This window comes from Phacochoerus africanus, chromosome 6, assembly GCF_016906955.1.
Source record: "Phacochoerus africanus isolate WHEZ1 chromosome 6, ROS_Pafr_v1, whole genome shotgun sequence".
NCBI lineage: Eukaryota > Metazoa > Chordata > Mammalia > Artiodactyla > Suidae > Phacochoerus > Phacochoerus africanus.
The window spans coordinates 50,775,213-50,800,663 of record NC_062549.1 but is presented as its reverse complement, the minus strand read 5'-3'; the positions used below and the strand labels follow the sequence as shown (position 1 = coordinate 50,800,663).

General features: G+C 35.7%; 1 protein-coding gene and 1 pseudogene across 4 annotated transcripts in view; one reads left to right on the top strand and one right to left on the bottom strand.

The window, feature by feature from the left end:
* The window catches only part of WWP1 (WW domain containing E3 ubiquitin protein ligase 1), a 112,439-nt gene that overhangs the window by 16,119 nt on the left and 70,869 nt on the right, over positions 1–25,451 (top strand). For 3 of the 4 annotated variants that reach the window (XM_047783653.1, XM_047783655.1, XM_047783651.1), the window contains exons 3-5: positions 13,646–13,736; positions 23,856–23,994; positions 24,640–24,764. In XM_047783653.1, the coding sequence (XP_047639609.1) occupies positions 13,667–13,736; positions 23,856–23,994; positions 24,640–24,764 (334 nt within the window). In that variant the 5' untranslated portion in view covers positions 13,646–13,666. Of the gene's footprint in view, positions 1–9,869; positions 9,946–13,645; positions 13,737–23,855; positions 23,995–24,639; positions 24,765–25,451 lie in introns of all 4 variants that reach the window. The other variant, XM_047783652.1, reaches the window with a different exon arrangement.
* Positions 9,773–12,896, bottom strand: LOC125128661 (eukaryotic translation initiation factor 4B-like; annotated as a pseudogene).

The window sequence follows — 25,451 nt, the reverse complement described above, 5'->3', positions numbered from 1 at the left end:
TAGGCTAAGTGAAATAAGTCAGAAAAACAAATACTGTGAGAAATATACCACTTATATGTGGAATCTAAAAAATACAAACTAGTGAATATAACTAGAAGCGGACTCACATATATAGAGAATAATCTAGTGGATGGTTACCAGTGGGGAAAGGGGAGGGAGGGCAATATAAGGTTAGGGATTAATTCATACTATTACCTGTAAAATGAGCTACAGAGATATATTGTGCAATATTTGGAATATAGCCAATATTTTATAATAACTATAAATGCAGTACAACCTTTAAGAATTGCGAATCACTACACTCTACACCTCTTATATAATATTGTACATCAACTATACTTCAATTAAAAAATTATCTCATAAAAAAGAATATATATACTAGTACATTATATATATTTTAAGGGCCACACAACTTTGCTATTAAATGAAATATGGAAACTAATTGTATATTGAAATAGATGATTTTGTTTGCTATGTATCTTCCCTCTTAGGCAAAGTAGTATCATTTTTGAAAGCTCACTATCATTTGCAGTTTAAATTTGCAGTACTGGTGACTGGAGGCAGGCACTCTTAAGTCTGAGGATTGTTTTATATAAAACAAAGGGAGATGTAGTTTAAGGGTGGGAATCCCAGTTTTTAAGCAGTTAAGAGTGAACAATCTTTTGCCTACTTGGCAGTTTCCCAGCCTGCACAGAATTTTACAGTTCTTTTCAAATAACTTATCCTATGCCTTTATTCTCAGCATATTACTTTCTGTCTAACCGACTAATAAAATCCCTCAATTTTCTTCTAATCTGCCTCCAAATGCATTCATGTCTTCACTTATCCTTAGGTCCCTCATTTACTGTTCAACAGAAGAAGTGTCTTTTTCTTGGAAGACTAATTACATCTGTGTGAGAGCTGTGCCTTTACCATTTCCTTCTCAAGCTACAGACACACTCTCTTAACACCACATTTCATGAATTAGTGATCTCTACTTTTCCTGTATGTACTTCCATGCCTGTTATAATTCTTTACATTTTTTAAAATTCTGTGATTTGAACATTTTAATGCCAGATTATATGTAACATATGGAAATTAATAATAAAAAGTATTTGGGAACCAACCACTTGACCTAAGAACTAAGACATACAGACACAGTTAAAGAGCTACCTTGAGCATCTCTGTAACCCCATGAAATATCTTTGCCCAACCTTTGAAGTAACTGCTATTCTGAATTTGTTTATGTTTTTTAGATAGTGTTACCACAAATGTATTTCTTTGAGTTTAATAATTGTTATGTTTAAAATCTTTTTAAAGGTTGCATAAATAGTATTTTATTATAGAGAAAAGTCTAATTTACAAATCCTCATACATTTCAAAAAACATGTAATTATCACAAAAGAATAATGGAAAAATCTCAGAATGCATGTTCAAATTTATAACAAAATAATTCATGAAGACAATTTTGGACTGTGTGGATTTTGCTGTAGCACATATAAAATAAAGTTCTTTATTCAGAGTGTAGAAATATAGCAGATATATTTCCATACACTAATGCAGAAGTGTTTCGATTAGACTCATAGCCTTGTCATTTGGTTGCCCTTTGGACGTCAGCAGTTCTTCAGTGGGCTCCATTCAGTTGTTTGTTGATTGTATAAGCTTTTGAGACTCAGGATCCACAGTACCCTCATATTTCTGGATTTCTTTTTCAATCTTGGGACTGTGGCATTTTCAGAAGAAATGCGTAGAAAAAGATGGGATCATGATAACTACCAAAAGAATTCATTTGTCATTAGGAGTTGGAAGCATTTCTTGATGACCTCAGTGTAGAATGTTAAGGCAGGACTTAGGGAAAGGAAGATGTTAATAATCAGAACTCCTGTTTTTTTTTTTTCATTTACTGTTATGTTTCTAAGATCCATTCATGTTGCTGCCTAAGGCTGTAATTCATTCATTCTCACTACTGTTTAATGTTCCATTATGTGTTAGCCTAATTCCTTTAACCATTTTTCTTCCAGTGGACATTTGAATATTTTTTTTCTTGCTGGGCCGAGAGAATGTGGAAGCTCCTGGGCTGGGGATTGAACCCACGCCATGGCAGCAGTCCAAGCCACTTCAGTGATAATGTCAGATCTTTAACTTGCTGCACCATAAGCAAACTCTTTGTCATTATTGTTGTTGTTATGAAGAATGCTTCTTTTTTTTTTAAACTTCATTGTAATTTATTTGTCCACTCTAATGTTAAGGGACTTTGGGTTGTTTCTAGGTTTTATTATTATTATTATTACTCTTATTTTTATAATGATTTTTTATTTTTTCTATTATAGTTGGTTTACAGTGTTTTGTCAGTTTTCTACTGAACAGCAAAGTGACCCAGTCACACATATGTATATATACATTCTTTTCCTCAAATTATCCTCCGTCATGCTCCATCACAAGTGACTAGATACAGTTCCCAGTGCTATACAGCAGGATCTCATCGCTTATCCATTCCAAAGACAATAGTTTGCATCTTTTAACCCCAGATTCCCAGTCCATCCTACTCCCTCCCCCTCCCAAGAATGCTTCTACTTGGCTCACAAGAACACAAATTTTTGTTATGTGTCTAGAATTGCTTATTGAAGGATATGAAAATGTTCAACTTTTCATAATAATGCCAAATTGTTTTCCAACACTTTTACCAATTTTAACACCTACCGGCAGGATTTTACCAATTTAAACAGCTAATAACTGTGAAAGCGCCACCACTGTTTTACCTTTTTTTTTGCCAATATATGGCACTGTCAAAATTTTTATTTTTTACCATTCTAGTGACTTCGAAAACATTATCTCATGTGCTCTTAACTTGTATTTCTCTGGTGAATAATGAAATTCTACATCTTTTAAAATACTTACTGGCTGAACAAGTTTCCTTGTTTATAAAACTTCTATTTAGGATTTTTGCCCATTTGCCTACTGTGTTGTTTTTAAAATTTGTTGTAGTTCTTAATATAGTTTAAATATTAATTTTTAATCAGTTTTATGTTTTGTAATTACCTCCCAGTCTGTGGCTTGTCTTTTGGTTTCTTTATGATATTGTATGATAAACAGAAGTTCTCAGTTGCCACATAGTCAAAGTAGATCTTTTTTGTTTGTTTTATTAGTATGCTTGTTTAAGTCTTTCCGTTGTGGGAGGACACAAAACAGTAGTTTTCTGCTATGCTATAATTTCTTTTAAAAGTTTTAAACTTTGCCTTTCACATTAACATCACTAGTCTGTCTTGAATTGATTCTGATTCTGCATATGATGTGAGGTAAAGATCCAGTTTAGTTCTTTCCCAATTGATGATATTAGGACCATTGAATTATCCCTCCTTTCCCACAGAGCTGCATTGCTACATCTGCTACATGAATATGTCCTTAGATATGTTGATCTGTAAATGGGATGGTTTCTCTGATTTCTCATTCTTATCTGTCATTATTAGTAGATAGAAATGCAGTTTATTTTTGTGTATTCATTTTGTATCTTGCAACTTTGCAAATTCATTGATGAGCTCTAATAGTTTCTGGTGCTGTCTTTAGGATTTTCTAAGTATAGTATGTCATCTGCAAACAGTGATAGTTTTACTTCTAGTTTTACTTCTTCTTTTCCAACTTGGATTCCTTTTATTTCCTTTTTTTCTCTGATTGCGGTGACTAGGACTTCCAAAACTATGTTGAATAATAGCAGTGAAAGTGGATATCCCTGCCTTGTTGCTGATCTTAGTAGAAATGTTTTTAGTTTCTCACCATTGAGAATGATGGTAGCTGTAGGTTTTTCATATAAGGTTTTTATTGTGTTGAGGTAGGTTCCCTTTATCCTCATTCTCTGGAGAGTTTTTATCAGAAATTTTATTTGAATTTTGTCAAAAGCCGTTTCTGCATTTTTTTTGAGATGATCATGTGGTTTTTATTCTTCAGTTTGTTGATGTGGTGTATCACATTGATAAATTTATGGGTATTGAAGAATCCTTGTATCCCTGGGAGAAATCCTACTTGATTATGGTATATGACCCTTTTAATATATATTTGGATTCAGTTTGCTAGTATTTCGTTGAGGATTTTTGCATATTTGTTCATCAATGAAACTGGCCTATAATTTTCTTTTTTTTTGTGCTGTCCTTGTCTGGTTTTGGTATCAGGGTAATGGTGGCCTCATAGAATGAGCTTCGGAGTGTTCTTTCCTCCACTATTTTTTGAAAGAGTTTCAGAAGAATAGGTTTTAACACTTCTCTGAATATTTGATAGAATTCACTGTGTAGCCATCAGGTCCTGGACTTTTGTTTTTTGGGAGGTTTTTAATCACATTTTTAATTTTGGTACTTGTGATTGGTCTCTTCATATTTTCAGTTTCTTCCTGGTTCAGTCTTGGTAGCTTGCACCTTTGTAAGAATCTGTCCATTTCTTCTAGGTTGTCCATTTTATTGGCATATAGTTGCTTATAATAGTATCTTATGATCCTTCATATTTCTGTCTCTTATGAGCCTTTGTATTTCAGTTGTAAATTCTCCTTTTTCATTTCCATTTTTACTGATTTGAGCCCTCTCCCTTTTTTTCTTGATTAGTCTGGCTAAAGGTTTATCAATTTTGTTGGTCTTTTCAAAGAACTAATTTTGGGTTTCATTGATCATCTCTATTCTTTCTATTTCATTTATTTCTGCCCTGATCTTTATGATTTCTTTCCTCCTGTTAATTTTGGGCTTTGTCTATTCTTCCTTCTCTAATTGTTTTAGGTATAAAGTCATGTTATTTATTCGAGCTTTTTCTTCTTTCTTGAGGTAAGATTGTATTGCTATAAATTTTCCTATCAGAATTGCTTTTTCTGTGTCCCATAGGTTTTGGGTTGTTATATCTTCATCATCATTTGTCTCTAGGTATCTTTTGATTTCCTCTTTGATTTCTTCAGTGATCCATTGGTTATTCTGTAGCATATTGTTTAGCTTCTAGAAGTTTGTGTTTTTTGCTGTTTTTTCTCGTAGTTGATTTCTAGTCTCATAGCATTGTGGTCAGAGAAAATACATGGGATAATTTCAACTTTTTAAAAATTTACCAAGGCTTGGTCTGTGGCCCAAATGTGATCTATCCTAGAGAATGTTCCATGTGCACTTGAGAAGAATGTATATTCTGTTGCTTTGGGATGGAATGTTCTATAAATATCAGTTAAATCTATTTAGTCTAGCGTTTGATTTAAGGCCTGTGTTTCCTTGTTGAATCTCTGTCTAGGTGATCTGTCTTTTTTTTTTTTAAGATTTTATTTTATTTTATTTTATTTTTTTAATATTCTAATTATTTATTTATTTATTTATTTATTTCCCACTGTACAGCAAGGGGGTCAGGTTATCCTTACATGTATACATTAAAATTACATTTTTCCCCCAGCCTTTCTTCTGTTGCAACATGAGTATCTAGACAAAGTTCTCAATGCTATTCAGCAGGATCTCCTTGTAAATCTATTTTAAGTTGTGTCTGATAAGCCCAAACTCCCGATCCCTCCCACTCCCTCCCCTTCCCATCAGGCAGCCACAAGTCTCTTCTCTAAGTCCATGATTTTCTTTTCTGAGGAGATGTTCATTTGTGCTGGATATTAGATTCCAGTTATAAGTGATATCATATGGTATTTGTCTTTGTCTTTCTGGCTCATTTCACTCAGTATGAGGTTCTCTAGCTCCATCCATGTTGCTGCAAATGGCATTATGTCATCTCAATAGACGCAGAAAAAGCATTTGACAAAGTCCAACATCCATTCATGATCAAGACCCTTGCCAAAGTGGGTATAGAGGGAACATTCCTGAATATAATCAAAGCCATTTATGATAAACCCACAGCAAATATAATACTCAATGGGGAAAAACTGAAAGCCTTCTCACTCCAATCTGGAACAAGACAGGGATGCCCACTCTCACCACTGCTCTTCAACATAGTTTTGGAAGTCCTAGCCACAGCAATTAGACAAACCAAAGAAATAAAAGGCATCCATATAGGAAGAGAAGAGATCAAACTGTCACTGTATGCAGATGACATTACACTATACATAGAAAACCCTAAGGACTCAACCCCAAAACTCCTTGAACTGATTCATAAATTCAGCAAAGTAGCAGGATATAAGATTAACATTCAGAAGTCAGTTGCATTTCTGTATACCAGCAGTGAAATATTAGAAAAGGAATACAAAAATATAATACCTTTTAAAATTGCACCTCACAAAATCAAATACCTCGGAATACACCTGACCAAGGAGGTAAAGGACCTATATGCCGAGAACTATAAAACTTTAATCAAAGAAATCAAAGAAGATGTAAAGAAATGGAAAGATATTCCATGTTCCTGGATTGGGAAAATCAATATTGTAAAAATGGCTATACTACCCAAAGCAATCTACAGATTCAATGCAATCCCTATCAAATTACCCAGGACGTTTTTCACAGAACTAGAACAAACAATCCAAACATTTATATGGAACAACAAAAGACCCAGAATCGCCAAAGCAATCCTGAGAAACAAAAACCAAGCAGGAGGCATGTCTCTTGATGTAAGTGGGGTGTTAAAGTCCCCCACTACTACTGGGTTGCTTTCAAGTTCTCCTTTTATGGCTATCAGCAGTTGGCTTATAGATTGAGGTGCTCCTATGTTTGGTGCATATATATTTACAATTCTTAGTTCTTCTTGGATTGATCATTTGATTATTAGATAGTGTCCTTTGTCTCTTATGATTTTCTTTATCTTAAAGTCTATTTTGTCTGATATGAGTATTGCTACTCCTGCTTTCCTTTGATTAACATTTGCATGTAGTATCTTCTTCCATACTCTCACTTTCAGTCTGTATGTGTCCTGGGGTCTGAAGTGGGTCTCTTGTAAACAACGCATATATGGGTCTTGTTTTTTTATCCATTCAGCCAGTCTGTGTCTTTTGGTTGGAGCATTTAATTCATTTACATTCAGTGTAATTATGGATAAGTATGTATTTATTGCCATTTAGTTAATTGCTTTCAATTGTTGCTTTGGGTATTTTTTTTTTCTCCCCTACTTTTGTTGTCTTCTCTTGTTATTTGCTGACTAGATTTAGTGTTGTGTTTGGATTGGTTTTTCTTTTTTATGTGTGTGTCTGTTGTACTTATTATTTTGGTTTGTGGTTCTCTTATTTTCGAATGCATTAGAGAATAAAATACCTAGGAATATACCTACTTAAAGAGACAAAAGACCTATACTCTGAAAACTAAAATGTTGATGAAAGAAATCAAAGACAACACAGAAAGATGGAAAGATATACCATGCTCTTGGATTGTCAAAATGAGTAAACTAAGTAAGGCAGTCTACAGATTCAGCTCAACCCCTATCAAATTACCGAAGATATTCTTCACAGAACTAGGAGAGAATATTTTAAAATTTGTGTGGAAACACAGGAAACCCCGAATAGCCAAAGCAATATTGAAAAAGAAAAACAAAAATGGAGGAATCAAGCTCCTGGATTTTAGATAATACTACAAAGCTTCAGTCATCAAAACAATATTGTACTGACACAAAAACAGGAATATAGAAGTTCCCGTCATGGCTCAGTGGTTAAAGAATCTGACTAGGAGCCATGAGGTTGCGGGTTCGATCCCTGGCCTTGCTCAGTGGGTTAAGGATCCGGCATCACTGTGAGCTGTGGTGCAAGTCGCAGATGCGGCTCAGATCTGGCATTGCTGTGGCTGTGGTGTAGGCTGACAGCAACAGCTCCGATTCAACCCCTAGCCTGGCAACCTCCATATGCCGCAGGAGTGGCCCTAGAAAAGGCAAAAAAAAAAAAGCCCAAAACAAACAACAAAAAAACAGAAATATAGACCAATGGAACAGGATAGAAAGCCCAGAAATAAACCTGAGTACCTATGGTCAACTAATGGATGACAAAGGAGGACAGAAGATACAGTGGAAGAAAGGTAGTCTCTTCAATAAATGGTGTTGGGAAAACTGGAAAGCAACATGTAAAAGAATGAAAGTAGAACACTATCTAACACCATATACAAAAATAAACTCAAAATGGTTTAAAGACCTAAATATAAGGCCAGATACTATAAAACTCCTAGAGGAAAACAAAGGCAGAATGCTCTTCGCCATTAATCACAGCAACATCTGGTTTGACCCACCTCCTAGAATAAGGTCAATAAAACAAAATAAGCCAAGGGACCTGATCAAACTCAAAAGCTTTTGCACGGCAAAGGAAACCATTAAAAAAAAACAAAAAGACAAACCACAGAATGGGAGAAAAATCTTTGCCAACAATGCAACAAAAAAGGGCCTAATGTCCAAAATATACAAACAACTCATGCAGCTCTACAACAAAAAAACAAACAACCCAATTGAAAAATGGGTAGAAGTCCTAAATAGACATTTCTCCAAAGAAGATGTACAGATGGTCAACAGGCATATGAAAAATGCTCAATGTCACTAATTATTAGAGAAATGAAAATCAAAACTACAATCAGGTACCACCTCACACCAGCCAGAATGGCCTTCATTAACAAGTCAACAAATAATCAATGCTAGAGAGGATGTGGAGAAAAGGCACCCTCCTCCACTGTTGGTGGAAATGTAAATTGGTACAATCACTATGGAAAACAGTATGAGGTACCTCAGAAAACTAAATATAGAGCTATCATGATCCAGCAGTTCCACTGCTGGGCATACATCCAGACAAAACTTTCATTGAAAAAGATACATACACCCCTGTGTTCATAGCAGCACTATTTACAATAGCCAGGACATGGAAACAACCTAAATGTCCATCAAACAGATGAATGGATTAAGAAGATGTGCATATATACATTGGTGTATTACTCAGCCATAAAAAAAGACAGACTAATGCCATTTGCAGCAACATGGATGGAACTAGAGATTCTCATACTCAGTGAAGTAAGCCAGAATTAGAAAGACAAATAACATATGATATCACTTATTTGTGGAATCTAAAATATGAAACAAGTGATCGTATCTTAAAAAAAAACCCAAAAAAACACAGAAACAGATCGTGGTCAAGGAGAGCCAACTTGGGGTTCCTAGGAGGGAGGCGGGGAGGGAGTGTGATGAATGGGCATTTTGGGGTTTTTTTGTATGCAAACTGTTATATTTGGAATGGATGGGCAATGGGGCCCTATTGTACAATACAGGGAAATGTGTGTGATTGGGTCACTTTGCTGTACAACAGAACTTGACAAAACTTTGTAAATCAACTGTACTTTAATAATAATAAAAAAATGATATGTTGGTCTGTTTGGGGCTCTTTATGTCATTTTATTTACCCTTCATCAGTCTTGCCATGCATTTATTTGTTTTAATGTTTTCTAAGAGCTCTGAATTTCTTAATCCTGTTACATTTTCTTCATTAGTTTCCTTTTTTTTTTTTTGGGCCACACCCATGGCATGTGGAAGTTCCCAGGTCAGGGATCAAACCTGAGCCACAGCAGTGACCATGCTGAATCTTTGACTGCTATGCCACCATAGAATTCCCTGCTTCATCAGTTTCTGTTCTTTATTCTTTCCTTGGATGCTGTTTTCCTCCCAGGAGATGGCAAGTTTTATTTGTCTTGTCTGGATAGAGATTTGATTTGCTTAGAAATGTTCCAGGGTAGAGAAAAATGAGAAAGTGCAGGTCTATTTTGTGCAATCTTCCCTTCATTTTAATTGTCACTATCGACTGGGAGAGCTGCATGTGTATAGCTGGATTCTTCAGGTTTCTTTGGCTTAGATTCACATTTGGAGTCCTTAATCCCTTTTACCATGTTTCCCTTAGCCTTTTTCAATTAGTCTCTGTTCCCTTCATCTGGGTCATGCTGGAGTTCTCACTTTTGTCTTTTGGGACACTCACCTCATCTGTTTTATTTTCATCTTTCCAGGTTCATCCTTCCTGAGATGGTTGAGCTGGAGTGACTTCCCCCATCACTTGTAGAGGATTGCTGCTCTGTGTTTAAGGTCTGAGATGAAGCAAAAGGATTAGTGCTTGACTTCACCCAAGCATTCTCTTTTGATGGAGGGGCCGGCATTACCATTAGCAGTTGAACAAGTTTGGGAGGCTTAGAAGCTGGAGAGTGACATGACAGTCTTTTGCTTTACCAAGTATTTCATTTTACAGAGACTTCTCACTCTCCTTTACATTCTAGTCTTATTTCTGACAGATGTGGCAAGGTCCCTGTCTGAGATGACTCATTTCCTGTCCTTGACCATCAATGTTCTTGCAATTCTTTGCTTGACCAGTTTGGGTGTCTCTCCTGAGGCTGTCTTTCTAGTTTGGTTCATCTAGCTAATACTGTGATTTCTCCTGTTCATTCTGTAACTGGTCTTCTACTTGTTCTTTCACTGCTGGGTCAGCAGGCTTTGCTGCTCCAAAGATAGAAGTTGCTTAACTGGACTGGGAGGTACCAGCAGAGGAATCATCTTCCTAAGGAGTGCTCTGAGGCTTTAGATTCATTTGGGGTCTCTGGGAGGGTCCTCTGTCATCTTTGAAGCTCCATGACGGGGTGTCCTGTTGGATGGTCTTCAGAGTGGTCCCATTTCCTCTGGGGCCATCATCTCTGTAGTACCCACCATGACATGCATTTCTGCCACTGTTTATCCTGAAGTCAGAGCTTCTGTCACAGTCCCTGCTACCTTAGTCATGATAGCATTCCTGGCCTCCATAATGATCACGATATTTGCCTTCAAAGCTTTCTTCACCTTTTCTAGGCAGATAGTCAAAATCAGAGCTGTCTGGCAGCACAGTTCCTCCAATCAGGATCTGTTTTGTGAAAATTTCTGTTTTTTCTCAGCCAAAAGGATGATTATCCTTGTCTTTATCCTGTGCTAGATTAGCAGTGTCCCCTGGAATTCTCTTACCTAGAGACTATTGAGGCTCAGGACACTGAGCAGTGAGTCCAGGTTTTCAAACTCAGCATAATCAATCAAAACCTTTCAACCTCTCTGGATTACTAGATTCACATGGTAAATGCACTGTACCAGTGTTTAATCCTCTAAAGAATCCTTAATGAAGATTTCTGTCCATTACAGGTTGGGTTCCCAGCAGTGTAGGATGGCAGTTGGGGAAATGACTCTAGTTGATATTGGGGTCCCAAGCAGCCTGTGGAGCAGTGAGCAGGATGCAATGGTCAGTTGCAGGTGCCTTAAACATTTTGCCGTCATAACTGCACCACGTGGTTGAAACATTCTCCAGACTCTGTCGGTTTTATCAGTCCAGCTAACTGGTCTGGGGACATAGGTGCTTCCTCCACCAGTGTGACCTTCTTCAGCCTGGAAGTCTGTTAAAAAGATAGTCTTCCCAGTTCTTTTTGGCTAAGGTCACTGTGTTGGGCTGGGGAGAAGAACCAAAACTAGACTGTTTTTTTTTGTTGTTGTTGTTGTTGTTTTAGTAAGCACGCTCGTTTGGAGTTTACTATCTAACTACTAGATTGGATTTGTATCATTTTCTTTGTTATCCTTTTCTGCTCTTGTAACTAATTCCAGCTTTCTTTTTGTTTATATTTACCTAATATGTCCTTTTCCATATTTTTGCTTTTATACTATCAGTATCTTTATTTTGCAGGTGTTTTCTACCTTACTTTTGAATTTGTTCATATACATTTATTGTGATTACTTCTCTATTTGGATTCTCTTTATGCTTTCTGATAGTCCTGTTTGTTTATTTTTTTTTTCTTCTTTCCTCAATCCACCTTTTTTGCAGATTGACTTAGGGTTTTGTTCTTGTTTTTTGGTATTCTCTTCTACTCTTCTAGTTTGGAAAATATTCTCACTTACTTCTAATCTTTTATGATTACCCTTGGAATTCTTCTGGGATACTATATATTTTGAAATTAGAAAGAGAGTTCTTCAACTGTGTTCTTATTTTTCAGAATTATTCTGGCTGTTTTATGTGTTTTGTATTTTCACATAAGTTTTAGAATTTGTTTGTCAATTTCTGTTTTAAAATGGGTTAAGGATCCGGCGTTGCTGTGAGCTGTGGTATAGGTTGCAGATGCGGCTCGGATCTGGTGTTGCTCTGGCTAAGGCATAGGCTGGCTGCTACTGCTCCAATTAGACCCCTAGCCTGGGAACCTCTATATGCCGTGGGTGTGGCCCTAAAAAAAAAGACAAAAAAAATAATACAATGATAATGGTTCATTAATTATAACAAATGTAGCATACTAATATAAGAAATTAATAGTAGGGGAAACTGAGTGTCAGTTATATGAAGATTTATCTTCACAACTTTTCTGTAAATCTGAAACTATTCTAAAGAGTTTTAACAAGTTCTGTGCAGTTCTTTTTAACATACACAATGCCATTTTCATAGTCTCTTTGCTTGGCCATGTTTTATTTTATCTTTTATTGCTAAAACTATTTTTTTAAAATTTATATTTAGCAATAATAGTAAAGTCCATAAAGGGTAAGAAACTTACTTATTAATATTTCTCAATCTTGCCCAGAAAGTTCCACTTTATCTTAATAGATTAGAAGTTTAATCTTAAAATATTTGTCACACATAAGAAAACTGAAGTAGCACTGCTTTGTATTTTATTTAAAAAGTAAAAATTGGGGAGTTCCCGTCATGGCTCAGCAGGTAACCAACCCACTAGTATCCATGAGGACATGGCCTTGCTCAGTGGGTTGAGGATCCGGCATTGCCATGAGCTGTGGTGTAGGGTCGCAGATGTGGCTCAGATCTCGCATTGCCGTGGCTGTGGTGTAGGCTGGCGGCTGTAGCTCTGATTCCACCCCTAGCCTGGGACCCTCCATATGCCACGGTTGTGGCCCTAAAAAAACAGAAGACCAAAAAAAATTTTTCAAGGAGAACTTGAAAAATTATAAAAAGAAACATGCAGGATTTACTCTGGAGAGGCCTGAGGAAGGGCTGCAGGCCACAGCCCCAGCTGACGGATGTCAACGGCCACCATGCATTGATTTTCACCTCTTAACATCCAGTATGACAATGTCCCAGGCACAGCAGCTCTGTACTTTCCTTCTCAGATGGAGCTTAATTCTTTGGAAGGAGTTCTTCAAAGTCTGGATGGAATCTTGACTGCTCAAGGTGTCTTTCCATCTCCATTTTTATTCTTTTCATTCTGTCACCACAATGTGCTGATTGTACGTACACCCAGGTGACAATGTGCTTGATTCCAGGGAAGTAAAGCACAGATGGGGACTGCCCAGGTACTATGTTTAAAAACATGATAAAGCACCAGGTACTATATTTAAAAATGTGATAAAGGGCATTGTAGGGACAGTTGATGAAATTATGGAATGTGGACTATATATTAGATAATACTAATGTACTAGCTAAGTTCCTGAATTCTATCATTGTGTTGTTATTTAAGAGAATATTTTTATTCTTAGGAGATACACCCTAAAGTATTAAAGGGTAAAGGGCAGCTTACTTAGGTGGTTCAGGTAATAAATAATGGTTAAATTACATTATATGTAATAATAAACATATATAAAATTATGTATTTGTGTGATCTATAAGTCAAAACATGACCCTGGATTCTTAGTATTGTCATTTATTTGTTGCTCAAGTTGGCCCAGATATGGCCATATTCTCCTGTAATTCTTGTAGTAGTACTAAGTCTTAATTTTAAATGGAGGATAGCTGTGATTATATCAACATGTGATATGTTGAAAATGTTGTTATTAACTTTTTTTGTAGGTTTAAGCTGAATTTTGGGACATGGCCACTGCTTCACCAAGATCTGATACTAGTGATAACCACAGTGGAAGGTTACAGTTACAGGTAACTGGTAAGTTATTTTTATAACAATTCGAGATAGTGGTTCCCTGATGAAACTTTTGTTTTCTTTTTTTTTCTGTGGCTGCACTCACAGCATATGCAGTTTCCTGGGCCAGGGATTGAATCTGAGCTGCAGCTGCTACCTGTGCCACAGCTGTGGCAGTGTGGGATCCTTTAACCCACTGTGCTGAGCCAGACATTGAATCTGTGCCTCCACAGCAACCTGAGCTGCTGCAGTCAGATTCTTAACCCACTTCTCCACAGTGGGAACTCCAAAACTTTCTTTTTAATACCCAGTTCAGCAGATGTGTTTCATAAGTATCTTTTCTTTTAAATTCATACCGTGATGTATTTGTTTCAGTAGGCCTCAAAGTTAGAAATATTCCAAAAGTATTTTATTTTTTCAGTAAGTATTTATTGAACCTGTGCTGGATGCAGAACAGTTATATCTTCTTTAGGGGTAGGAGAATTTGGGTATCAGAATAAACGTTATTGAATTGGTCTTTAAATGATTTTTAGGATGGAGAAGGCTGCTAAAATACTCTTCACTCATTTAAGCCATTTATTCAATCATCGGGCAAATATTTGTTAAGCGAAATTTTAGTTCTCCAGGAATTTACTGTATAGTGTTGAGGCAGGTTTGTTTTGCTTGGATGGTTACTGTCCAAAGTGATCATTAACCAGATGCAGTGAGAACTTAGAGGAAGGTGTCTTAGGTCTGCTTGGGATTGAAGATGCTTATAGATCTAGGAGAACAGGGTAAGAGAAGGACTCACAGAGGGTAACATCAACTCTTGCAGGAGGGATCAGAGTTCATCTCAAATTAGATTGGCAGCTAAAAAGCATTAGAGGGGGAGGGAACAGCATACATAGAAGCATGACAGAGCTTTGGTTAGAGGGCTTCTGATAATTTATTCTCACTAAGTTGGAGTACATGGGTGTGGTCTCTTTAGGTTTGTTTATTTGTTTTTTTCTGACTGTGCCTCAGCAAAAATTTTGATCCAGGAATTGAACATACCACAGCAGTGACAGTGCTGGATCCTTAACCTACTAAGCCACCAGGGAGCTCCATCAAGGAGTGGTCATTAAGCCAGCAGTTTTACTTGTAGTAATTTATCTTGCAGGCATTTATATTATTTATATGTGTATATAAATAATGTCCATATGTAATGTTTATATATAGTTTATATATATAAACATCTGCAAGATAAATTACTAGAAGAGTTTTTAATAGCAAAAGACTTATGGTGGATTTCCAGATAAACAGTGAAGTGAAATAATTGAATATGTGTACCAATATGGGCCAAGTTCTAAGATAATATTAAGTGAAAGAGCAAGGTGTAAAATAGTGTGTATAGAACGCAGCCATATGAATGTAAGAAAGGAGGGGTGGTTATATGCAGCTCTATGCTTAGAACATAGAAACAGTACTTGCCTCGAGGAAGGATTGAGGTTAGGATAAAAAGGAGATATACTGTAATTCCCATGGTACTCATTACTGTGAGCTGAGTTGTTTCTAGAAATTTTCAATGAACAGAGCTAGGAAATATTTATTATCTTAGAAAGCAGGAAACAAATGTTGAGTTCATCCTGATATTTCCCACTCAAAATAATAGCTGTAGTCCCTAAATAACCATTTTCCACTAAAAGAAGAAAAAAAGTTATTTTTACTTTATTTTACTTTGTATCTCTTTTCTCTTAACCTCAGAATTTTAATTCCAAATGATAGTTAACACAGTTCTATCCGTTTTATCCTAACACATGCATACAGAATAGCACTGTTAAAATTAGCAAAAATAACAAGCCCGCTCATTACAGTTTAAGATTTCTCTGTGAGCTTCCCCTCTTTAGGATTTATAGTCAGAATGCCGTGTTTCCAAGTAACTTAAAGTAATTTTCCATTTGATTATTCCACCAACTGGGTAATCAGTTACATTCACTACTTTCAGTTTGTTTTTTATTTAATTTTGTTCTTTTACCATGTAAAGTATTTATACTGTTCTGGAGTCATAAATATTCAATCAAGTTGTTTTTGGAGAAGTCTGGCTACTCTATCCCATCCCTCCCCCTTTTCCCTTGCCCTTTAGGTAAAATTTTTGTTGTTTTGTTTCGTCTTCTTAGGGCCACAATGGGGACTCCCAGGTTAGGGGTCGAATCAGAGCTATAGCTGCCAGCCTTCACCACAACCACAGCAATGCCAGATCTGAGCTGCATCTGTGACCGACACCACAGCTGACAGCAACACAGGATCCTTAACCCAGCTGAGGGAGGCCAAGGGTTGATCCTGTGTCCTCATGGATAGTTAGATTTGTTTCCGTTGAGCCACTATGGGAAATCCTAGGTAAACATTTTTGTTAGCTTTGGTTTATGCTTCCATTGCTTCTTCCTGAAAATATATGCACAGTATAAGTATTCACATTACTCTTCCTAAAATCCTAGGTATGTTTCTGCACCTTGCTTTTCTTCATTTAATAGTAATATCCTGGAGTTAGCACCATAGCGAGGTATCCATACACCTTTTTATCACTGCACAGTATTCTGTAGACTAGATCCATGAAAGTTAATTCATCTAGCCCTTATTGATGGACATTGGGGTTCCACTCTTGCTGTTGCAAATAGTGCTACAATAAAGAGCTTCATGCAAATGTCATTACTTATTTTTGCTCATGTGTCGTTAGGATAGAATCCTAGATTGAGATTGCCGGGTCAGAGAGTAAACACATGTAATAATGTAATTTACAGTTGATCCCTGAACCACAGAGGTTAGAGGTGCTTATTCCTGTGCAGTTGAAAATGTGTGTAACTTTACAGTCAGCTCTTGGTATCCATGGTTCCACATCTGTGGATTCAGCCAACCACTGATGACGTAGTACTGCAGTATGTACTTATTTTAAAAAGTCTGCATTGAAATGGATGCGTGTTGTTCAAACCCCTTTTGTTCAGATGCCAGCCGTATTGCCAAGTTCTCTCCATGGTATCTCTACCATTTCCCTGCTCCCACCAGCTGTCTGTGAGAGTGCCTGTTTCCTATAGCCTCCTCATAAGATATGTTGTCAGGCATGTTGACAGTTGGTTAAGAAGTGGTATCTTAAGTGTCATTTTAAATATCATTTCTCTCATTGTGAGTGAGGTTGAGCCATGTTTAAGGGATATTTGTATTTAGTTTTCTATGAACCACGAACTTTTATATTTTGAACCAATTCTCTGGTGATTCTGATGTGTACTCCACTTAAAAACCACTTCTAAGTGTGATTCCTAATGCTTTTGCTTTTGCTCTGCATAAGTTTACAGCCACATATTTCGTTTTCTGTGTTACTTGTGCAGAACCTGTGACCAACATATCTGAGGTGTAATTTTCTTCCTGGTCTTTACTACCTATTTATGAGTTTTTAGTTGAAGTAACAAAAAACTGATGTGGCTGATTTGAGCCAAAAGGGAACTTACTGAAAAGCTATCAGGTAGCTAGTAGAATCACCAGAAGTCTAGAAAACTAATTGGAAAATAGATACAGACCAAAGGAGTAGCCAAAATTGTGCCTCCACAGTATTTATGATTTTGAGTATCAGTTACTGTTCTCCTTTGGAATGTAGTGATGTTCTTTGAAAACCGAACTTGCACCTGTGGTAAATGACACCAGCTTTTAGTGCCTTCCTGTTCTCTCTTCTCTTGTCCTTGTCTTTGTCTTCCTTTCATTTTGTTGATCTAGTTTTTTAAATTAAAAAGCGCCATAAAATCCACAATCTTATTGATCTAATAATACTCTGTGGAATAAATATGTATTCCTCTGTTTTACCAGTGAAGAAACTGAGGATCAGATTAAGTGCCTTCCACTAGTAAAAGAAAACAGCAAAGGTCTCAGGACTCCAAGTTGCTGCCCTTTTATTAGATAACAGTGACTTCTGTATTGATTTTTCTTTATTTTAAAAATAAAGGTCCTTTCTGCTCTTGCAGTCTGGCAGGTCATGGTCTGTAAGTGAGACAGTATTAGCTTATTATACATTTTTATTATTTCTGTTCTTAACGTATCTCACTCTGATATCTGATTGGCAGCAATAAGTAAGAATAAGAACATTGGTCATGGAAAGCAGGAAAAGTATAAACAAAAATCAAAGAGAAAATGGCCTACTGTAACATAGTTCGCATTTGCTGTGGAGTAGGGCATGTACTTAAATGTTAATAGCACACAAAGTGCATCATCTTCATTAGTCTAGATTTCAGGCTTTCTACAGGGAAGTGATAGAAACAAAGTGTACAAGATGAATAAGATGAAACTTGAGACTGAAAAGCTAATGGGCTGTTATATTCATTTTTATAACTTTGTATCTATTGTGTCTTATAATAAACCTTAATAGTTTACTTTTTAAATTAAAAAATGTAATCGAGTGTTTCCTTTTTGTGTATGTGTTATATGGGTTTAAATGTATCCTTTTCAAATGCTTCAACATTTATGGAATAGTCTATCTTTTCCCATTGATTTAAAATGCCACTGTTAGCATATACCAATGTCTTTTTTTTTTTTTTTTTGTCTTTTTGCCATTTCTTGGGCTGCTTCCGAGGCATATGGAGGTTCCCAGGCTAGGGATCGAATGGGTGCCGTGGCCACCGGCCTACACCAGAGCCGTAGCAACGCAGGATCTGAGCCGCGTCTGTAACCTAACCACAGCTCATGGCAACACTGGATCCTTAACCCACTGAGCAAGGGCAGGGATCGAACCCGCAACCTCACAGTTCCTAGTCAGATTTGTTAACCACTGAGCCACGACGGGAACTCCTATACTAATATCTTATTTGTTCTTTTCACCTCGCCCTTATATTCACAGTCAGACTATTTAAATTATTTTCATATTACAGTACTTTTTAAAAAATACATTGGGAGGAGTTCCTGTCATGGCTCAGTGGTTAGCGAGTCCAACTAGGAACCACAAGGTTGTGGGTTCGATCCCTGGCCTTGCTCAGTGGGTTAAGGATCAGGCGTTGCCATGAGCTGTGGTGTAGGTTGCAGACACGGCTCAGATCCCGAGTTGCTCTTGCTCTGGTATAGGCCAGTGGCTACGGCTCTGATTCGATCCCTAGCCTGGGAACCTCCATATGCCACGGGAGTGGCCCAAGGAGTGGCAAAAAGACCAAAAAAAAAAAATACATTGGGAGAAATCTCTTATTACTTCGCATCCTAAAATATGCTTTCACTATTCCTTAATTTTCTTTACATTTATTTGAATTTTAGAGTCTCTCTTCCTTTTCCTCTATCCCCTCCCCCAAACTCCCTTAAAAACCAGTAGTAGTGCTTCTATTTAGATCATTTAAAAATAATTATTAAATTGGAGATAATTTCAGTGTTAAAATGTCCAAATCCAGGAATAATTGTATCATTCACTTCAAGTCTTATGTTCATCAGTAAAGTTTTATAGTTATTTTTACGTATATGCATTTCTTACAATTATTACTAGATTTTTTGGGGGTGATCCAATTGGGAGTAGGATTGTTAAATTCTCACACACACACATGCAAAGAAGACTCTCTTCTTCTGATAGATTTCCCATATTTATATAATCCTACAGTAAAGGATATTCTGGTATGACACCAAAGAAAACTCATGAAACAGGAAAATAAAATCTATCCTATGCTATTCCACTAATTAGAATTCTAGTTTGAATTTATAAAGTTATCTTTTGATTATTTACAATCATAGTATTTTTGTTATTTATATGTACATTTTTGCCAGCATATTATGAATTCCTTGTGAGATTAAAAATTATCTTTTAAAAATCACTTTCCTTACCCTGACAGCATCAGATATTATTGAATACTTTGCCAATTAAAAGTACACAATGTATATATTTTGAATATCTCTTCAATTAACTCAGAAGAGTTGATACTATAAAGTTAATAATGATAGTAATAGAGTTATAGTCACTGTTGTTGGGTACCACACATTCATTGATGGTAATAGTACTTGCACGCCTTCACTCACCAATCCTAAGAATCAGATAGTATTTATTCCCCTATTTTTCAGATGAGATGCTTGAGAGTCAGAGAGGTTAATTGACTTAAAGTCAGACATCTAGTACGGGTTAGAGTTAAAATATAAACCCAGATATTCCAACCCAGTGCTTTTTTTTTTTTTTTTAGGATAATTTTTTTTAGAGCAGCTTTAGATTCACAGCACAATTGAGAAGACAATTAAGAGATTCCAGATGCCCTATGCCGACACATGCACAGCCTCACCCATTATCAACATCCTCACCAGAGTGCTTCGTTCATCACAAGTGATGAACCTACGTAATCACCCAAAGTTCAAAGTTTACGTTAGGGTTTATTCTTGGTGTTATGCATTCTGTGGGTTTGGACAGACGTACATGTAGCCAATGTTGTGGTGTTATACAGAGTATTTTCACTGCCCTAAAACTCCTTTGTGCTCCATCTATTCATCCCTCACCCATCCCATCAATCCCTGGCAAGCTCTGATCTTTTTACTGTCTTCATAGTTTTGCTTTCTCCAAAATGTTACAAGTTGGAATCATGCAAGATATGTAGTTTTTTTAGATCAGCTTTGTTTTTTTCACTTAGTATTATATATTTAAATTTTAAATGATTTTTGTACATCACTGTTAATCAACTATACTTCAGTTAAAAAAAGGAAATACTGCATCAGGATGAGTATATAATGTTTCAAATATATGTTTTTCTGTATGTTCATCTTTTATTGCTTATTTTCTTTTAACTCTGTATTTGAAAACTTATAATGAAATTCTGCTGAAGAATTAATATATGAGGGGAATTTATACTCGATATTATAGAAAAATATTACAATATTGGAAAAGAAAACCATAATATTCTTAAAAACAAGTATTTGTTGGGTGTGTCCTTTGGGCAAGGCCCTGTTGCAGGAGTTAAAAACAAAAATATGCCTATGCCTTACTAGACTAACATTCTACAAAGAAGTGAAACATAAAACATACAAAGTGAGATGACAAAAATGAAGTTGCTAATAATATAAAACAAATAAATCTATTGACAAGTAAATTGTCTAACTTAAGTAAGTTGAGGACAGATTTTACTTTATTTCAGCTTCTAGGAAATCTGTTCCTTTGTATCAGAACTCTATAGAGGTCTAAAATGGTTTGCACATTACGGACATCTTTTATTGGGGTAAAACATATTTCCTGAGCAACAGTGTATCAAGGAAAGCTCTATGAGGTTTTAAACTATGTTGAAATGATATTACGCTTTGTGATTTATCAGTCTCCAATTTTTTTTAATCTTAATGTCTCACCTTTTAACCCTCTTTGAAAATCTAACCTTTTAGGAGTATCTCTCCCATTCTTGTATAGTAATTAATATTTATTTGGTGCTTACTATAAACCACACAGTGCTTTAAGTACTTAATCACCTTTAATCCTTTTGCGTGATCACACGAAAAGGATGGGTGCAGTTGGGAATTTAATCACTGAAGTTTACTGTACTGTCTTGACAATTCAGTTAATAGTTCAGTCAGCTAGTAACAGCTATTTTTGATTTTTTGATTGATTATCTGTTGATTGAGTCAGAATAGTAAAGATGGCTGTGTAGTTAGTAAATATTGTATCATTTTGAGTATACTTTCATGTAATCATTCATGTAAGTCATGGGCTTCTCATTAAACTCTTAATAACTCTGATCCTAAAAAATTTTTTTTTTCTCCATGACTTGATAGCTTATTTCTTTTTAGTGCTGAATATTATTTCATTGTTTGGGTATACCACCGTTGTTTATCCACTCACCTACTGAAAGACATCTTCGTCATATTCAAATTTGACAGTTATGTGAATCAAGCTGCTCTGAATATCCAGATGCAGGTTTTTGTGTGGACATAAGTTTTCAACTCCTTTGGGTAAATACCAAGGAGTGCAATCATTGGTAACATTGAAACATATATTGTGCATGTATTACTGGTAAGCCTATGTTCCATTTGTAAGAAATAGTCAAATTGTCTTCCAAAGTGACTGAACCATTTTGCATCCCCACCAGCAATGAATGAGAGAGTTCCTGTTGCTCCACATCCTCCCCAACATTTGGTATGGCCAGTATTCCAATTTTTGACCATTCTAATATGTGTGTGGTAGTATCTTATTGTTGTTTTAGTTTGTCATTTCCCTGATGACAAATAATGTTGAGCTTTTCATACGCTTACTTGCTATCCATATATCATCTTTGATGAGGTGCTTTTAAGGTCTTTGGCCCATCAGGTTGTTTGTTTTCTTATTGTTGGCTTTTAAGAGTTCTTTGTGTATTTTGGACAATAGTTCTTTATCAGATGTGTCTTTTGCAAATATTTTCTTCCAGTCTGCGTCTTGACTTTTCATTCTCTTGACATCTTCTTTCACAGTGCAGAAGTTTTGAGTTTTAATGAAGTGCAACTTATTTATTTCATGGACCATGCCTTTGGTGTTGTATCTAAAAAGGCATCCATTGCCATACCCCAAGTCATCTAAGTTTTCTCCTGTGTTATCTTTTAAGAGCTTTATTAGTTTTGTGTTTTGCACTTAGGTCTGTGATACATGTTCAGTTAATGTGAAGGGTGTAAGGTCTCTGTTTAGATTTTTCTTTTTTTTTTCCTTTTTTTTCTTTTTTTCTTTTTTTTGCATGTGGATGTCCAGTTGTTTCAGCACTATTTATTGAAAAGACATCCTATGCTTTTGAAACCATCTGATACTACCTTCCCCTTCTTCCAGTATATAAATAAGACCTGCATATACTGAGGAAGTGACTCTTATTTGGAATGAAGAATTTTGTGTAGGAGATCTAAAGTCTAATTCTTATGATTAACCCCTATCATCAGGTTTTGATTTTAAAGTTTTTATTTGAAAAGGCATATATCTTGTTTTTTTTGAAACAAGTTTTCCAGAGAAAGCGTTTTGAAAATTGCCGAAGTTTTTATAATTTCAATTAGGTAGGTTATCAATACTACTTGACAGAGAGGTTAAGAGGTATTTTGAATCTGAAGACATACCTTTCTCTTGATGCTTGATACAGTTCATTATTAAGTTTAATGGTTGGCAAGGATGAGAAATCAGAACTCTTATGCTCTGCTGGTGAAAATGGTACAGCCACTGTGGAAAATTGTCTGGCAGTCATTCAACTGAGTTACCATGTGACCCTACAATTCCACTCCTAGGTATATGCCATGAGAAGTGAAAGCATAGATTCACACAGAAACTTGTGCATGAATGTTTATAGCAGTATTGTACACAATAGCCAAAAAGTGGAAACTACCCAGTGTCTTATCAGCTGCCGAATGGATAAATAAAAAGTGGTATGCCCACACAGTGGAATATTATGTGTCAATAAAATGAGTGAAAATACTGATAGATGCTACAACATGGATGAACTTTGAAGGAATGCTAAGTAAAAGAAGCCAGTCACAAAAGCTCACATGTTGTATGAATCCATTTATATGAAATGTCCAGAATAGGCAAATCTGTAACGACAAAGATTAGTAGTAGCCTTGGTCTGGTGGAGAGGAGGTGGAATGGAATACAAGGGTGACTGCTTAATGGTGTGGGGATTCCTGGGAGTTCCCGTCGTGGCGCAGTAGTTAACGAATCAGACTAGGAACCATGAGGTTGCGGGTTCGATCCCTGCCCTTGCTCAGTGGGTTAACGATCCAGCGTTGCCGTGAGCTGTGGTGTAGGTCGCAGACGCGGCTCGGATCCCGCGCTGCTGTAGCTCTGGCATAGGCCGATGGCTACAGCTCCGATTGGACCCCTAGCCTGGGAACCTCCATATGCCACAGGAGTGGCCCAAAAAATGGCAAAAAGACAAAAAAAAAAAAAGTGGTGTGGGGATTCCTTTTGGAATAATGAATACGTTTTGAAATTGATTGTGGTGATAGTTGCACAACTCTGTTAATATATTCAAACTATTGAATTGTGCAGTGTAAATGGGTGATTTATATGCTGTGTGAATTATATCTCATTAAAACTTGAAAAAAGTCAAATGGTTCTCAGGCATTAACAATAACCCTTTTGTATTGTTTCTTCGTCTATCAGTGAGAAGAGTTTGAGTTGCACAAGAAGCACAACTCTGTTTTTATTGATTTATACTACTTGTGGTTAAGTATATTCACTAGTGATTATCATGTTTCTGTTAGTTTCTAGTGCCAAACTAAAAAGAAAAAAGAACTGGTTTGGAACAGCAATATATACAGAAGTAGTTGTAGATGGAGAAAGTAAGAAAACAGCAAAATCCAGTAGTTCTTCTAATCCAAAATGGGATGAACAGCTAACTGTGTAAGTATCTGGTTTAATGAATGCAAAATTTTCCAGAGAGTGTGCTTCTTGGAATGTTTTTCTGGTGGTGGTAGTGTTTTTTGTTTCTTTGTGGGTTTTTTTTGGTAGGATGACCTCAAAGTAAGGAATGCTATTTTTTGGTGTGACTAGACAATTTTAAGTGTGAAAAAAATTGGTTGATTTTATTTGCTTTAGAGATGAAGCATAATAATCCTTGCTTTCACTTTATAAACCAATATTTTCCATATAGCCATATTTTACTGTCTCATAAAAATAAATAGGATGGAAAATTATTTCGCATTTCTAAAGTATAATTTTATAAATTTGTTTATAGTAAAAGTATTATAAAAATGCAGTCAATTGTCTTAAATCTTTAGATATTTGTTGAGGTAGAAATAGTTTATGATGAAGTCTTTTGATGTGAAGACTCTTGATGAATTGCTGGCTTTGGTTTGTTAATTATTTAAAACATTAATCTGATTATTAAAGTCCTAATGTACTTGAAAGTAAATATTGTTTTCATTTATAATTCAGATAGTTTACTATTTCATATAATATTTTCTCCTCAAACTGAATACATGGCTTTTTAAAATTATTGAAGTAAATGTACACACCTGTATTTTTGTTACAATTTTACCCTTGCAGAAATGTGACCCCACAGACTACTTTGGAATTTCGAGTTTGGAGTCATCACACTTTAAAAGCAGATGCATTATTAGGAAGAGCAACAATAGATTTGAAACAAGCTCTATTAATACACAATAGAAAATGTAAGTTTTTTGTTATAATCTTTTCTTTAAAAGTTTATTTTAGATACATTGAAAAAATATCCTGAAGCAAAAATAATAGTTTTGTGTTTATAAAGGAGAACTTCATTTATTGCCTGTGATTGCTTTTAAGTTTATAATATAAGGAAATATTAATCCTGGCATTTCTGTATCCAACAAATTTATACAAAATAATCCCAGTCATCTATGAGTATACCCTGTTATCAGTGATCATCAGTGATTATATACTTGAAAATTTGAAAAAAAAAATTATTGTTATCTGAATCTACTCTACTCTGTTTTTTGGCCAATAACAATTTTGATTGTACAAAATAAATTATAACTCTTAAATTTCCTTTTTTATTATGTAACGAGCTCATTATTTAAAAATATGGATAATATAGAAAATCATAGAGGAATATAAAAACTATAATGTTTACTGTCCAAGGATAACCACTCCTAATAATTTGGTCTCCTTTTCTTGTTCATAGAAAACAAACTAATGCTTTTTTCTTTTTTGTAGCTATAGGTTTATCCTCTTTTTTTTTTTTTTTCATTTAAGGATATAATATGAGCATAACCATTCTACGGTATTAAATTTTTTAGCCTAGGGATTCTTAAAGTAGTCTAAGTAAGCTTCAGTTATTTCTAAACTTCTGATCATTCATTGTATGCAAAAATTTGGGGGTA